The sequence below is a fragment of the Balaenoptera acutorostrata genome, chromosome 4, assembly GCF_949987535.1.
Source record: "Balaenoptera acutorostrata chromosome 4, mBalAcu1.1, whole genome shotgun sequence".
In the NCBI taxonomy this organism is placed as follows: domain Eukaryota; kingdom Metazoa; phylum Chordata; class Mammalia; order Artiodactyla; family Balaenopteridae; genus Balaenoptera; species Balaenoptera acutorostrata.
In genome coordinates, this window is record NC_080067.1 from 77,855,402 (window position 1) to 77,870,816 (window position 15,415).

At 43.5% G+C, this 15,415-nt stretch overlaps 1 protein-coding gene across 1 annotated transcript; it reads right to left on the bottom strand.

The window, feature by feature from the left end:
• Positions 1 to 772: 772 nt before the first annotated feature.
• Positions 773 to 14,654, bottom strand: APOD (apolipoprotein D). Its single transcript, XM_007171573.3, has 5 exons — positions 14,480 to 14,654; positions 10,884 to 11,036; positions 6,776 to 6,897; positions 3,400 to 3,488; positions 773 to 1,253 (listed from the first exon to the last, which is right to left on the bottom strand). The coding sequence occupies exons 1-5, from the start codon at positions 14,519 to 14,521 to the stop codon at positions 1,018 to 1,020; spliced, it is 642 nt and encodes a 213-aa protein (XP_007171635.1). The 5' UTR covers positions 14,522 to 14,654; the 3' UTR covers positions 773 to 1,017.
• Between the last annotated feature and the right edge of the window lie 761 nt (positions 14,655 to 15,415).

The following is a 15,415-nucleotide window of genomic DNA, read 5'->3' on the forward strand; positions in this document are numbered from 1 at the left end:
GGATTACAAATATTATGTGACCTAAGAGTAATCGCAGGGTGATGATTTTGAGATTGTTCTGATTTTAATAGTAAAATGTAAAGAACAACAACAGCAACAACAAACTCCAGGTGGTTCCTGACTCCTTGAAGCCGGGACACTCTGAGATGTGACTGTACAGCCTTGTGGGTACCTATGCCTGGCAGGGGTTGAGACCTTCTCGGAGCTCCCATGTCTCCCTCCACATGCCCCTGCCTATGGACCCCTCAGCTTGGATTAAAATTGTATCTTTACTTGTCAGTCTCCCTCCCTAGTCTGTGAGCTGCTGTGGGAGGAGAGGGATTCTGTATTTTTCAATGCCTGGAATGCAGTCGGGTCCCAGTAAATATCAGTTGAATAAAAGACCCAAAAATTATTTTCTTAAAAAAATTCCCATAGCTTCACCCTCATAGATTCTCTTCTTCCTGGCACAGACCCAAGATGGTCCCATTCTTCACCTGACTCTGAAGACCTCCTGATAAGAAAGTAAATGCCTCCAGGAAACTGCCTGTCAGAGACTCAAAAACTCCAAATGATTCCCCGCTATGGACTGCCTACTGCAGGATGGGGCCACCTGGATTCAGGTCACCTGGTATGTGCCTTTGCCATCAGCTTTCCCTTTCTAGAAACAAGATTTTTACCTTTAAACTGTTCAGTGCTTCTTTTTTTTTTTTCAACATAACTGCTTAAGGATTTCCAAACATACGCTTAGAATTTAAAACTCCCAATAATTAGTCCAATTTGTAGTCTACTGTGAGCACAGCAGGTCAGCAGCAAGTTTATTATCAGGCTTGCAAGGTAACAGGATGGTGCATGGCTAAGTGTTTGGGCCAACTTGCCTTGAGTTCCTCTCCACTAGCTTCTGCTGTCACATTTCCCTTCTGGTATTTGTAATAGTTTGCTGTGGTGGTTTGGGTTGTCTTTATGAGGGGTGGTGAAGGGGAAAAGCAAAGCAAAAGAAGGAACATGGAGCGAATGCAGCCTCCCTTTAGAGCCTGGTTATAGGAACTCGGGGCAGTTCACCTGATCTGTGACAGTTATTTTCTCAATGTCAATGTTATTAGAGGTCAGGATATCTTTGAGATAGGTCACTGTTTCTGGAGGGAGATAAGGGTTTCTTCCCAAGAGCCAAACATGATCCATGTGAAAAAGCCAGATGATTGTGGTACAGGAGTACACGAGGGCGTAGTTCTCATAGTCGGTGGCCAGGACCCAGTACGGAGCTGATGGCATGACTGAAAACCAGAGAAAGGCCAGTATTAGGAGGGACCAGGGCAAGAGAAACCTTCACCTCTAGCGCCCTGGAAGCCAGGCTCTGGGGTTCTAATTCTTCTACATCAGTGGTTCTTAATTGTGACTTCACATGGGAATCATACGGGAACTTTGAAAAATACCAGGCCAACCTCCCCTCACCCCAACTCCCAAATTCTGAACTGGAGGCTGTTGGTACTTTTGAAAGCTCCCCAGTGATTCCAGTGTGCAGCCAGAGTTCAGAGTCATCATTCTGGATCCCCCCCACTCCCTGATTGCAGGTTGGTACCTGGAAGTCCATAATACCTGGGAGGTTTGGCTGTACCCCCTGGACCAACAGGCAGCATTTAGCACTAGTGTGTATGGGACCACCACTTAGCTAAGCGGAGTCAAGAAGGTAAGGTCAGGGGCCCCAGGCTTTCCAAGTTGGTACCACCCAGCTTCCTCTAGAACCCACCTACGGAAGGAGGTAGGGGCTAATGTTGGTCTGCTTGTTTTTCTTCTTGTGCGAACTTTGAAAATCCCACCATTCTTAAGAATACGGTAAATCAGGGCTTCCCTGGTGGCGCAGTGGTTAAGAGTCCGCCTGCCAATGCAGGGGACACGGGTTCGAGCCCTGGTCCGGGAGGATCCCACATGCCGCGGAGCGACTAAGCTCGTGCGCCACAACTACTGAGCCTGCGCTCTAGAGCCTGTGAGCCACAACTACTGAGCCCAAGTGCCACAACTACTGAAGCCCATGCGCCTAGAGCCCGTGCTCCACAATAAGAGAAGCCACCGCAATGAGAAGCCTGCGCACCGCAATGAAGAGTAGCCCCCGCTCGCCGCAACTAGAGAAAGCCCGCACACAGCAACGAAGACCCAACACAGCCAAAAATAAATAAATAAAATAAATAAATTTAAAAAAAAAAAAAAAAAAAAAAAAGAATACGGTAAATCAGGTGGTAACAGGTTACGATTCACTGATTGACATCTGTATAGTGTTGAAAGCTCAACATTAAAACAGTCCTTAAGAGAGATGGAGAATTTACTTTCCCCATCTGAATCCAGAAACTTCCTCTGTGAACTTGACCTCCACAGCCAAGGTCCAAGTCAAGTGTGTGGTTGAACCACACTGGCTCCATTTTGTCAGTTCCATCTTAGGCCTGCGGTCCTACCCTCTCCCTTTTTTTGTGAGACTGAGCTTTAGCTTACTCACAAGGAATACACCCAAGCCAGGTTAGTTCCCTATAAACTTCATCTGACATGAAAACTGGAAGAATGCCTTTTGCTGACACAGGTGGTTAATGGTCACGAGACCCCTGGGGTGAGAGTGCGGGGAGGAAAACCCCTCAGTTCCTGTCAATGTGGACGTGCTTCTCTTTAGTAGTCATTCTATTTTTAGCTTTGGCTCCTTTAAGTGCCCTGTACCCCTTTTGGCGGAATGCAGTGCAGCTGTGAATGCCTCCTAGGGTCGTCCACACGATTCTACCCACAATAAACTTCTTAATTGTTCTTTATGGAGTTGTCTGCTTTGTTTCCAGTCTCAAAGTTCCTTTTCAGTTCAGAGGATATTATTCAGTAACTCCACTTCCCAACACCAAGGAAAACTCACTGCCCAGCTTGTTAAAGTTAAGGGGAAGGTGGACCCAAATGAAACTCCAACAATTTGGCTAGAAAATGGCAGACAGAGCCAGGACTCCAATTTACCTTCACTCTTATCATCTCTTACCTCCAAGATTTCTCACATGTTAGTTGTTCTGTTAATAACTACTAATTTTTCAGTTATTAGTTTCGTCTGGGAAACAAGACTGGCTTGGGTCTCCTACGGCTCATGCCCAGTGGTCTCCAATCTGTGCTTCCTCTATTGACACACTTACTGTAGTTTTATAGTAAATCACCTGGGTGCTCGTCAGTATCCACACTGACATGTAAGCTTCTCAGGGACGAGGGCCAGCTCTGTCTTGCTCATCTTTGCATCTCCAGGGCCTAGCCCAGCGCATGGCAGGTAGGAGGTGCTCAACGAATAATTATGCATTGAATCAGTATGGGTGACACTCAGATGTGATGGGAGTGCTCTGACCCAGGGCTCTAGCCTTCCGTTTGCATATCTCCTGTCCTTGACACCTCCTGCGAGAAGTGTATACTTACACCAGAAAAACTTAACTCCCAACTTGGCGGGCTCCGTGATGTTCTCCAGGGTGGCTTCACCTTCAATTTGATTCACAGTTCCATCAGCTCTGCAATGAGTTAAAAACAAAAACCAAAAAACCTGAACTCATTAAAAGACCCAAATCAAGGAAAGGCAAGATTTGTGACACCAACAATCATGGTGGCCAACATTGCAATTTCTGGGTAGGAGGTTCTTGGAAACAGGTTGAGTCCTAGTTCCGTTCCCTCCCCTTCGCTTTCTTGCTGTCTCTGAGACGGAGCAGAGGAAGACAACTTTTGGGTGATAAGAATCAACAATTGCAATGCCCCAGGACTGAATAATATGTGAGGCCCTGGTATTTCAACACTGTTTTTTGGAGTGTATGTAGTAGCCTGCAAGGCCATTTTCTGCTCCTGGGCTCCAAACCAAGAGGGAGGAAAAGGGAAGGGAAAAACAAGCAAATAAAACAACCCAACACAGAACAAAGATTCACTTCTTCAAAAATGAGAAAGGAAAAAATAAGGACTGACTGGATTACTGAAAATCATGTAAAACGTGGAATCTGGAGATCTGCCAAGTTTCCCCCTCTTTGGGCCTCAGTGATATCACGTGGCATCATTTGTCCCATAAAGGGGTTCATATGCCTGGGTTCATAGCTCTGAGACCCCATCCAGTTCAGCAAGCTTCTGATCGAGTGTGGGAGATTCTGACGTAGGCCAGGTCAAAGCAGGCAGTGAGGAAACATTTACCTCACTTCAGGGATTCTCCCAGGCATCCAGATCTCAGAGACATTAGATGTGAAGAAATGTGCATCTTACAATTAATGCCACCTTACAATTGTTAGTGTCATTTCTTTTTTAGTGGTATATAAAATGGTGGTGTCTTAAAAGCGATGGTCTTTTTGCTTGGATGGATGAAATACTTTCACTCTTTTGAAGGGAGCTGGCCCCATTTCTGGAACTTCCAATGACCCCCTGGATCTAAGGGAAAGGGGAAAGGCCTAGGGATTGAGGCTGTGAAGGAGGGTGCTCTTCCTAGCAGGCCAACAGAGGAGTTTCCTGTTCACCAGTTCTCAGAGGGGCAGACAAACTAAAATTGGAGCAATGGCATGTGTTAGAAAGTCAGTAGGCTATGGTTAGTGGGGATGGATATCCTAGAAACCAGACAATAAGCAACAGGTAAGGGGGCTGGGGGTGGGAAATGTTCTCTGATGCTCCTGGATTGCATAGTCTGTTTATCACTGAGTAGGGCTAGAGACCATGCCCTGCTCTCACCTGGGAGTCAACCTGTAAGATGGAAGACAGTCCATTTCTATCTGCATGCAGTTGCTTAGCAACAAACCAGTCTCTTCCCAACAGACTTTCCCCCTTTTCACCATCATTTATGTTTTGCTCCAGGACAGTTTTCAAAATACCAGTCTCTGATCATAAATTCACAATTTGTTCATAGGAAAAATGCATTTGTATTTTCAAGGGTAGCAGCATATTAGCAATAATAGGTAATATTAAATGATTACCACATGCCAAACACTGTTCTAAGTGCCTTACATGTGTTACCCCATTTAATGTTCACACAACCTTATGGACGGACGTACTATGATTATTACCAATTTACAGAGGAGGAAACTGAGGCCTAGAAAATTACCATAACTAACCTAAGATCACATCATTAGTAAGTGGTAGAACCAGGATTTGAAACTGGGCACCTAACCCCTTCAGCTCCCAGCCCTGAGCCAGCTGCTTTGGCCCCAGCACTTTGACACTGGCTAAGGGTATTTTGCTCAGGCTCCCTGCCATGCCCCCTGCTTGTTCTGCAGAATCTATACCATTTTCCTGACTAACAAACCTTTCTCCATATGCCTTTGCTCTTAAGTAGAAGTGACCCTAGAGGCAGAGTGACCTAATACTCCGGGTACAGTTAAAGATGATTCCTGGCCCAACTCAGAAGGAGAGCTGGGAGCATCTGATGTGTTTTGGGATCTGTGTCATTGTCTGACTCTTGACCTTAGAATGGGACAAAATATTTCAAATTAAGTCATTGTTATTTTGAGGCCTATAAAATTCCTGTGAGACCTTCTGGGGGTCTGCGTCTCAATTCCTGTAGCCCTTACTGGGCTCTGAAATGAGTGGGATTTTTCTTTAGAGTTGCTCAAGATTCTTACTTTATTTCTTTGGTTTATGCGGGGTCAGAGAGTCAGCCCACTGTACTGTGGCTCACAGGAAGCTTAATGGGTAGTAGGATGGCCATGCAAAGCCTCTCTGAGCCTGAGTAACTTCCAGGCGGGGTGGTAGTTGTTTCCTTGCAGTTGAACACAGTTCTTAGACAACTTAGGAATCAGGAATGGCAACCATTCATGCCCCGCCTCTTTCATATATCTTCTGGTCTCTTCCCCATTTCACTTCTCCCTGGTGTTGAATCTCAGCTTCATCACTTATAAGCTGTGTGACCCTTGGGCAAATTACTTTACCTCTCTGTACCTCATTTTCCTCATCCATAAAAAGGGGGTTAATAATAGTACCAACCTCAGGTTGCTATGGGGATTAAATGAATATCTATGCTCATTTACATGTACATACATAAATAGATGTATATGTACACACATGTATAGATACATACACATACAGAACAGTGCCTTGCACATAGGAAATGCTTAATTAATATTACTCACCATTGTTTATTGTTACTCTTATCTTTGTTGATGGCAGGTGGGTGGGAGTTCTTCCTAGGTTTCTTTTTAAGTTTATATTTGCTTTCTAAAGTATGAATTTTGGGATCAAATATCAGTCTGTTAGAAGTAATAGAAAAATATCTTTCTGTAGGTTCTCCTGTTCACACAACCTAGAGTGTGACTATGTATGTATCTGATTCTTGCTTAATAAGAAAAGGAGTTTTCTAAGAGTTAAAGCTGTCTGGAGATGGGATAAATTGTCATGGAAGATGTTGAGCTCCCAGTTTCTGGAAGGATTCAAGCTATGCTGGATGCCCTCAATCAGCAGATGATATAGAAAGTGCTTCTCTCTTGGTTTGGAGGTCAGACAAGAGGGTCCTTTGCTGTCCTTTGCTACCAGAGGGTCTGTTTTGCAACGAGAGCAGGAACCTTGCAGTTTGTGTTACCATTGAGTGCCTAGGACCTCTCACAGGGTGTGGGACACAATAAGGTGCTCAGCACGTGGTCATGGAAATGAATGAGTGACTTCTAGTCCCTACCATCCTGCCTGCCAAAAGCTTTCCTCTCAGGACCTGTCGTGAGCAGCCCAGACCCAGCAATGTCTGCATCCTCCCCACACTAGACGGCAAGGACACCAGTCACCCCAGGACAGTCTCTGCAGGGCTCCCTCCCGGACGTGTGTTGCCTTTGAAAGCACAGCCTCTCACCTCAGCTCTTTGTTTATCACTTTGATGTTTCCGTTTTCCATTAGCGAGTAGTTGGCTTGGATGCAACTTCCCTTCTCAAAGCTGACTGGGATCTTCTCAATTTCATACCATCTTCCAAGATACTGCAGAGACAACGACAAGCAGAGCAAACCCTGTGGCTCTCTGGGGACCTGCAAACTCTTCCCCATTGTTGTCTTTCAGAGCAGAGCCTTTTCCTGGGGTAACCAGGCAAAATGGGCTGCATTGTTCCCAGCAGCCACTGAGCAAGATATTGACTCAAATGGTAATAAGTGAATCGGATGTGTGGGCATTGGTTGAATGCCACAGCCCATTCCTAAAGTGCTTTTTATTTAGCTATGCTTTCAGTGTCCCCTTCAGTCAAAATCTATGTGAAATTCTAAACTCCGTAAAAGGAAGGGATTGGTTTAGATGATGTAAGCTGCCATCTCAAATATTTTATGATTCTCCAAGACATCTTTGAATTGTGTGCAAAGTCAGATGTGTTTACTGTGGGGAGCTGGGTCTCCAGAGTTGGTTAAGTTCTCCTCATATAACCCCACACAGGGAGTTGGTCACAAAGGCTTTTGGCAGGTGGTCAAGATTTAGAAGACCTGTATCATTCCTCCCCTGGGGGCTTGCTCTCTGTCCATAATTTCGGTGCACAGAGTCATCTTTAAAGGAAGTGAGCAACTGCACGGGTGAGGGTGAGGGGAGAGAGGCACGCTCCTGCTTCCATGCATTGCTGGGCATAGAGACTGCTCCAATCTACAGCCTTCATGAGGGCAACTTGGCAATATCTAGCAAAACTAAAACTACATATACTCTGGCCCAACAATTTCACCTCTGAGAAGGTATCCTCCTGAAATTAAGAAATGAGGTACGTATAAGGTCATTCATTGCAGTCCTATTTGTAATAATAAAGGAGAGAAAACGGCCTAAGTGAGCATTAGTAGGGGACTGGGTAAATAAATGATGGCACATTCATACAATGGAATGTTATACACCCTCTTTTAAAAGAGCTATATGTAATTATCTCCAAGATACATTTAATGGAGAAAGAGCCAGGTGCAAAATAGTGTATATATTAAACTACCTTTTATGTAAAAATGGGGGAAAAGGTTATTATATCAGTTCTCTATTGCTGCTGTAACAAATTACCACAAGTTTAAAACACCACAAATTTATAGTCTCATAGTTTTGTACATCAGAAGTCTGACACGGGTCTCACCGGGTTAAAATCAAAGTGCTGGCAGTGCTACATTCCTTTCCAGAGGCTCTAGAGGAGAATCTATCTTCTTGCCCTTTCCAGGTTCTAGAGGCCGTTAGCATTCCTTGGTTTGTGAATCCCTTCCTCCATCTTCAGAGGCAGCAAAAGCAGGTCAAATCCCTCTCACACTGCATCTCTTTGACTATTCTTCCATCATCACATCTCTCTGACCACAGCTGGGTAAGGTTCTTTGCTTCTAATGATTAGATTGGACCCACCTGATAATGCAGGATACTCTTGCCATCTCAAGCTCCATTACTTTAATCACAGCTTCAAAATCCCCTTTTCCATGTAAAGAAACAATTTGCAGATTCTGGGGAATATGGCATGGACATCATTCTTCCTACTGCAGTTATGTATGTGCTTTTTTATATATGTACATATTATCTCCCAAAAGATACACCATAAGCTGTTTTTACTGGTTGCTACTGGGGAGGAAAACTGAGGTTAGGATATAGGGGTGGAAAGGAAAGTTTTTATTGTATGTCCTTTTGAATCTTCAGAATTTTGAACCATGTGAATATATTTACCTAGTCAAAATATTGATTGAAATTATTTAAGAAATTTAAAAATGTATTACTCAACAAAACAAAATCAAGGAGATGCAGTCACCTTCAAAAAAGTCAGAATTTGAAATGAGAGCATACTGCAAATAGGTAGCAGTATTGCTTCGGTCACCTGGCTCTCTGCTAAAATATCTACCCACATTTAGGGCATAAATTTTCCACTCATTTGTTAAAGGACATCTTTCAATTAAAATCACTGAACTTAACAGGCATTTAAAGCACTGAAGAATAAGGTTAAAGGTCAGCTGGTTTCATAGGCATCCTCAGAAAATCTCCATTATATACAATGCATTTTAAATAGTTCTATTATTGTTAAGGTGACTTTAATGTTCCACAATTAAAAACGAGAACACACGATTTTCCAGAAAGGAAGAAACTCAGAGGTGGAAGATTGCTTTTCATGTCATGTTCCCTCATGATCTCATAATATTTTTGTGAAGGTCTTTTTGTCTTTGGGGGTCTCTGTTTCTCTATCTCTATGAGGAGAATGCAATGTTTAAAGATAATTATGAAAAGGAAGAAGTAAAACTATCTCCATTTCCAGATGACAGGGTTTTATATATAGAAAATCCTAAGGAATACACACACACACACAATTATTAGAACTAACAAATGAATTCAGCAAGGTTAAAGATACAAGAATTAATATATAGAAATAAAATGTATTTCTGTACTTAAAATGACCAATCTGCAAATTAATTTAAGAAAATCCCATTTATAGTAGCATCAAAAGAATCAAATTCTTATGAAAAAATTTAACCAAAGAAGCATAAAACATACTCTGAAAACTACAAAACATTGTTGAAGTAAATTAAAGGAGACCTAAGTAAATGGAAAGACATCCTATGTTCATGGATAGGAAGACTTAAAATTGTTAAGATGGCAATACTCTCCAAATTGACCAACAGATTTAATACAGTCTCGATCAAAATTCCAACTTGCTTCTTTGCAGAAATTGACAAAATGAGCCTAAAATTTATACGGAAATACAAAGGGCCCATAATAGCCAGAAGAACAAAGTTGAAGAACTCATATATTCTGACGTCAAAACTTACTACAAAGCTACAGTAATCAAGACTATACTGTGCTGGTATAAGGACAGACATATAGATCAATAGAATAGAATTGAGGGTCCAAAAATAAACTCTTACACATATGGTCAATTGATTTTCAACAAGGGTGTCAAGACCATTCAATGGCGAAAGAATAGTCTTCTCAACAAACCGTCCTGGAACAACTGGATATCCTCATGCCAAAGAAAGAAGTTTGACTCCTATATCACACAGTATACAAAATTTAACTTAAAATGAATCAAAGACTTAAATGTAAGAACTACAACAGTAAATCACTTAGAAGAAAATATAGGAGTAAATCTTTATAACCTTAGACTAGGCAATTTTTTTTAGATATGCCACCAAAAGCACAAGCAACAAAAGAAAAAATAGATAAATTGGACTTCATTAATATTGAAAAGTTTTGTGCTCAAAAGACACATCAATAAGGTGAAAAGACAATCCTTACCATATATGGGGGAGTTGATTCTATCGATATCTTTTTAGTGCAGGTAACAAGAAAGCCCCTTGGGGGAGTGCTGTCCTCTCCTGGGCTCTGTTTGAGTAACCTGTGGGGGTCCTGCGCTCCTCGGAAGCCTAGTTTTGGATCCTACTCTGCATTTACTGGCTGTGTGACCTGAGTGGGTTGCAAGCTCTCTGACGTTCAGCTTCTTCAGCTGTAGAGTGAGGATAATATTTCTGCAGCAGCTGCTGTCAATGCCCTGTCCCATGTCCTTTCAGCCCACCTCTGGGCTCACTTCCATCACAGCGGGCTTCCCATACACACTGCCAGCTTCGCACCTTGAGCCCCTGGGTCTCCTTCTCTGCCACAGGCTTGGCCAGTGCCATGGGAGCTCCCACTGCCCACCTACATCCGTCCGTGGGACAACCTGAGGCACATTCTACATATTTCCTCAGAGAATCCCCAGCAGGATTGAACCCCATTGTTCCCAGAGTAACCTGCTCATGTGAACAGGTTACTTTCCTGCCTTCTCTGTCTGTTTCCCCACATGCCCACTCAGGCTTCCTGGGATCATCTTCTAAAACATCTCTGCTCCCCAGTTCTTGTCTCAGGGTCTGCTTTGGGGGAGCTCCCAGTAAGATAAGTACCTACCCCAAGGCTTGCTGTGGCCATTAAAGCAGAAGAATAAAACCGAACCTGGTAGGATGCTTATGCAAACAGGAGACAGCAAAACAAGCGGGAGTTTAGCCTTTTACCGCACCTTATTCACATCAAAGTTCTCCTGCACTGGAGGATTTGGGCATTTCCCGAGATGGAAAGCTTGTCCCTCAGCTGCTCCAAAGAGTCCGGCCAGGGCAGGAAGCAGCAGCAGCAGCGCTGGTACCATCTTGGAGCTGGGTGGCTGGAGGTGGACCTGGAGTGGGGAGAACAAAGCAGCTGGAGGCGCTCGGAGTCTCCTGAGGACACAGAGTCCCCAGAGGAAAATTTCTGGGCTGGCCGGTCCCTCTGTGCACAGCCTCCCACTCAGCCTGTCTGAGCCCCTCATCCCCCAGGGCCACCTCAGTCATCAGTGTCACTGTGAGGCCCTCCACCCCTGTGAGCCTCTCTAGAAGCTTTTGTGCCACCATTAGAACACATTCTGCCTGGTATTAGAGTTTGTTGGATTTATTTTGCCAGCTCCCCTGACCCTACACACCTAATTATGCATTTTTCAAGGACGGGCATCGTTTTTGATTCTCCCTGGACTCACCCACAGAACCTCGCAGTGCCAGGTGCAGTAGGTACTTATTGTATGAACAGAAACAATGTGTGTGTGTTGCGGGTGGGTAGGCAAAGGGAGAGAGTGAAGCCATCAAGTGAACCATGAGAGAAGAAACCGAAAACAAACTGTTCACTACATTTAGTGCCCTGTGAGATTCATCAAAGAAATGCCTCCCTGACTCCATTTCCCCACCCTGCCCCCATCTGCTTGTCTGTTTACCAACCCATGAGTAGGCCTTGGAACTTTAACAGGGAGCAGCGTGCTGGGGACTCCAGGGTCACCCTGACTGGGTTTTAACTCTGGTTCTGCACATACTAAGTATAACTGTGTCCAATGGATGCTTTAGTTTCCTTGGCTATTAAGTGGGAATAATAATCATACCAACCTCATGAAGTTTCATGAGAATTAAATAAGAAAATATAAGGAGAGCATTTAGAGCAGTGTCTGACAGAGAAAATGCTCAATAAATGCTAGTTATTATTATGAAAAGCAGGAGCAAAATATTGTGTTTCCTGAATTTCTTTTTCTTTCTTCCTTCCTTTCTCCCTCCCTCCCTCCCTCCCTCCCTTCCTCTTTCTTTCTTTTCCTTCCTTCCTTCCTTCCTACCTTCCTTCTTTCCTTCCTTCCTTCCTCCCTGCCTTCCTTCCTTCCTTCCTTCCTTCCTTGGACATGCTGTTGAGGGTATTTTTCATAGATGCTGTACATTTAACCAGAAAAGGACCAGTAGCTGACTTGTAATTGTGCAAAAAGCATTTGAGCCCAGCACCCTTGGGCGTGGAAGCTTCTTTGAGGACGGGCAGTGGGCAGGGGTGAGGGCTGCAGCGCTGTTGACAGGGTAGTAGCCTGGGCTGCTCCCTGCTTCTTTCACTGACTTGCTCTCAGTCTGTTCTCTTCCTTGTGACTCCTTGCCTATAGCTGCACAGGAGCTATTTCCAGTGCTTTGCCTTTCTCCCTGTGATGAACAGGACTGAATCAATGCAAGCAAGATGTTCTCAGGTCTGAATATTTAAAAGGATGTGTCATAACAGGAATAATTATAACCACTTTCTTATGAATCTCTAAACTTCCAAATAACCTTTAATAATCAATAGCTTTTCTTCTGGAAGTTTTGTTGCCCGTTTTTCGAAAGAACAGTTACCTAATGAGTAAAAACTGATGCGAGGTTGGCGGGAGGAGGAGTGGTCCCTGAGTCCCTGCCTTGAGCACGTCTGCTGTGGGGCCCTTTCCTTAGTCTTTGAGGCTCCACTTCCCGTCAGCCCCTACCACCAGGTAAACGACACTTGTCTTTTAACCTTTTGGGGGATGATGGATGCCAAAATCCAGCCTAAATCCACAAAAATTTGCATTTCTTTCCAAGAGGTTCTTAGAACCACTGAAGTTCTACTCTTGGCCCCTAGTAGGCTCCAAGCTCAGTGCCTTGCCCAGGAATTCTAAGCCCAGAGGATGGCCACACATTCTACACATTCTACAGGCACCCCCTCCCCCAAACTGGACAGGACCTTAGAGGTCATTTATCCAACCCCCCCCCTCAGGTGTACAGATGGGGAAGTTGAGGCCCAGAAGGGGCAGAGCGCTGGGACTCGGGCCCCATCTCCACCTCTCCATTCTGTCACACCCCTGAGCATGCTTCCTTCTGTGCCCACCTTCAGTGGCTTCAATAAACATCTACCTCTGTACCCGATAAGTCTCGTTTCACCACGTGACAGTTGCACCAAAAGTCAGTTCCCCGTCTTACTCTGACAAATATCTTGTTACAGAATGTTCTATTGTGGGCTGAAACATGTTCTTTAGCTCTGTAGGAGGATTTCAGAGCAAAACTAATTCCCCTTGCCTGCAACTCTTCCAAAGATACCTCTTTATTGCAGTAGTTTTATTCCTATGATGAAAACTTATTGTGAGAGAAAGAGTTGATAGCATCCATCATTTTTCTGCAGTACCCCTTGCATTCTACTTTACCCAGTGCTTATTGAGCACCTTCTGAGGGTAAATCACATTATTAACATATATCTATGAACTTGGGTATGCATGACTTATTTTTGCATTGTCTCCTAATACTAATGGGAAGACTGTCCCAATGAGGAGAGTTTAAATACTTTTAAAAAAGATATAATTTAAGTATTATTTTAACTAAATATTAAATAATTAAAAAACAATTCTACTAAGGTTATGGTGCATCCACACTGGGCCAGAATTGACTCTGTGGATCACTGCTCACACTCACTGAGCTTCTCCAGGGAGGAGCCCTGGCTTCAGTATTTTACATGTGCATTGAATCTTCACAACAACCTAACTGGAAGTGTCCTGTGCTGACAATTCTCTGTGTACTCAGTGAGGTTACTTTCTGACAAGCTGTGAAGCCAGAACTTAGGTCAGGTTTCCTAAGAGTCTACACACCTGCATGTTAGCCTGGACCTGGTGCCTGGTCTCAAGGAGCTGCAGAATATTAAGGACTAGGCTTTTAGATTTCATGTGACCAAAAAAAAAAAAATACATTTCCACAAGTAAATGGGTCTTAAAAACCATTTTGCTATTGACTCTAACAAGAAAATATATCTTCTGAAGAAAATATTTTTGCATTTTCTATTAATTTAATTTAATGTAATAATAATTAATTCTATTAATATTAAATGCATTTTCTATTCACATAGTGCATTCCAATTCACTTTTCCGTCAATTTTACTGTAATTCACACTGGATAACAACCCTCTGAGAATTCATCTCTCACAGTATTGGTGTATGGAACAATTCCTCATTGTCTCATAATATAGAGGGGGGTGTGTAGTGCCAGCAGAAGACTTTGAGGTGAGTCAGCACCGCGTTGGTACCCCAGCTCTGGCATTTGTTGGTGGTCTTACCTTAGGCCTGTTGCTTAGGATATCTGAACTTCACTTTCCTCATCTGAAAAATGGCACTAACAATATCTTCTTTGTAAGGTTGTTTATGGAAAAATGAGACCAAGTCTGCAAAGCAACTGGCCAAAGGCCCTCAGTTGTGTTAGTTACTATTTTTAGCTGAAAAGGGGCAATGAAAACTCAAGACTGTCTCTATTTTAAGCATTATTTATCATAAATGAGAATTAATACCACAGTACATACCTTTTTCTTCAAGATGAAAGCAGTTTCCACATGCAAAATCATCCAATTTGAGATGCCTTCTGTTGGTGACTGGCTTCTCCCAAGCTATTTTATAAGCTTCTCAGGTCACTGATGTTTAATTTTAATGCATGCCACACCCCCTCCAGTTCAGGAAGGCTGGCCTAAAAGCTTCGCTCTGTATGAAACACAAAGATGGGATGTTATGTTCATCTCCCTCCCCCAGTTTCCTTCACAGCTGCTCCCTGAAGAAGAAACGAGATATTGTTTGTGTGTGTGTGTGTGTGTGTGTGAGAGAGACAGAAAGACAAAGTGCATTTCATTCAAAACATCTTTTTTGGTGTGTGGATTTTCTAATTGAATTTTCTCAGTCAGAATGCACTTTTAAGTTCCAGTAAGATGAGTTGCAACATGTGTTCAAACATCTGTTATTTATTTTTCATTTTTGTGTAAATGAAAAGGCAACAGTCACATTTCCTGAAAATGGAGCCTGAATTCCACCCATGTGGTCCCTGGCCTGGAACATGACGCAGGCAACAGAGTGAAGGTTAGCAATCAGAGTTGGCTTTCTATGTGATCCTGGGCAAGCCACCCACTTCTCTGAGCCTCAGTCTCCCCAGTGTGAAGGATAGACTGTCATTTCTGTCCCCACCAGAGTTGTGTGTGTAGGGGCTAAAAGCTGAGAACACCAAAGGTGTCTTCTGCAGCTCCTCTCTCTTGAGTCTTGGATGACTCTCTCAGCTACATATTCTAGGCAGCCCGTTCTGCTTGGGGTGGGAGTGGGGACGGGGAGCAGATTTAAGCCCAGGGGCACTTTTGGTTGGGCCTCGTCTCTCTCTGTGGAATGAACAGCTTTGGAAAGACTCTTAGGCGTTGGATTCTGTGCCTTTGTGATAGGCAGAAGGTTTTTAATTTTTTTAATTTTTAATTTAATTTTAT

What these genes read in the sequence shown, in the direction of transcription:
- APOD (XM_007171573.3), bottom strand. Translation starts at nt 14,521, where the DNA reads ATGATTTTGCATGTGGAAACTGCTTTCATCTTGAAGAAAAAG. An exon ending in AGAACTTTGATGTGAATAAG is followed by an intron (nt 6,898 to 10,883) that starts GTGCGGTAAAAG and finishes TTGTCTCTGCAG; the next exon opens with TATCTTGGAAGATGGTATGA. An exon ending in GTGATAAACAAAGAGCTGAG is followed by an intron (nt 3,489 to 6,775) that starts GTGAGAGGCTGT and finishes AACTCATTGCAG; the next exon opens with AGCTGATGGAACTGTGAATC.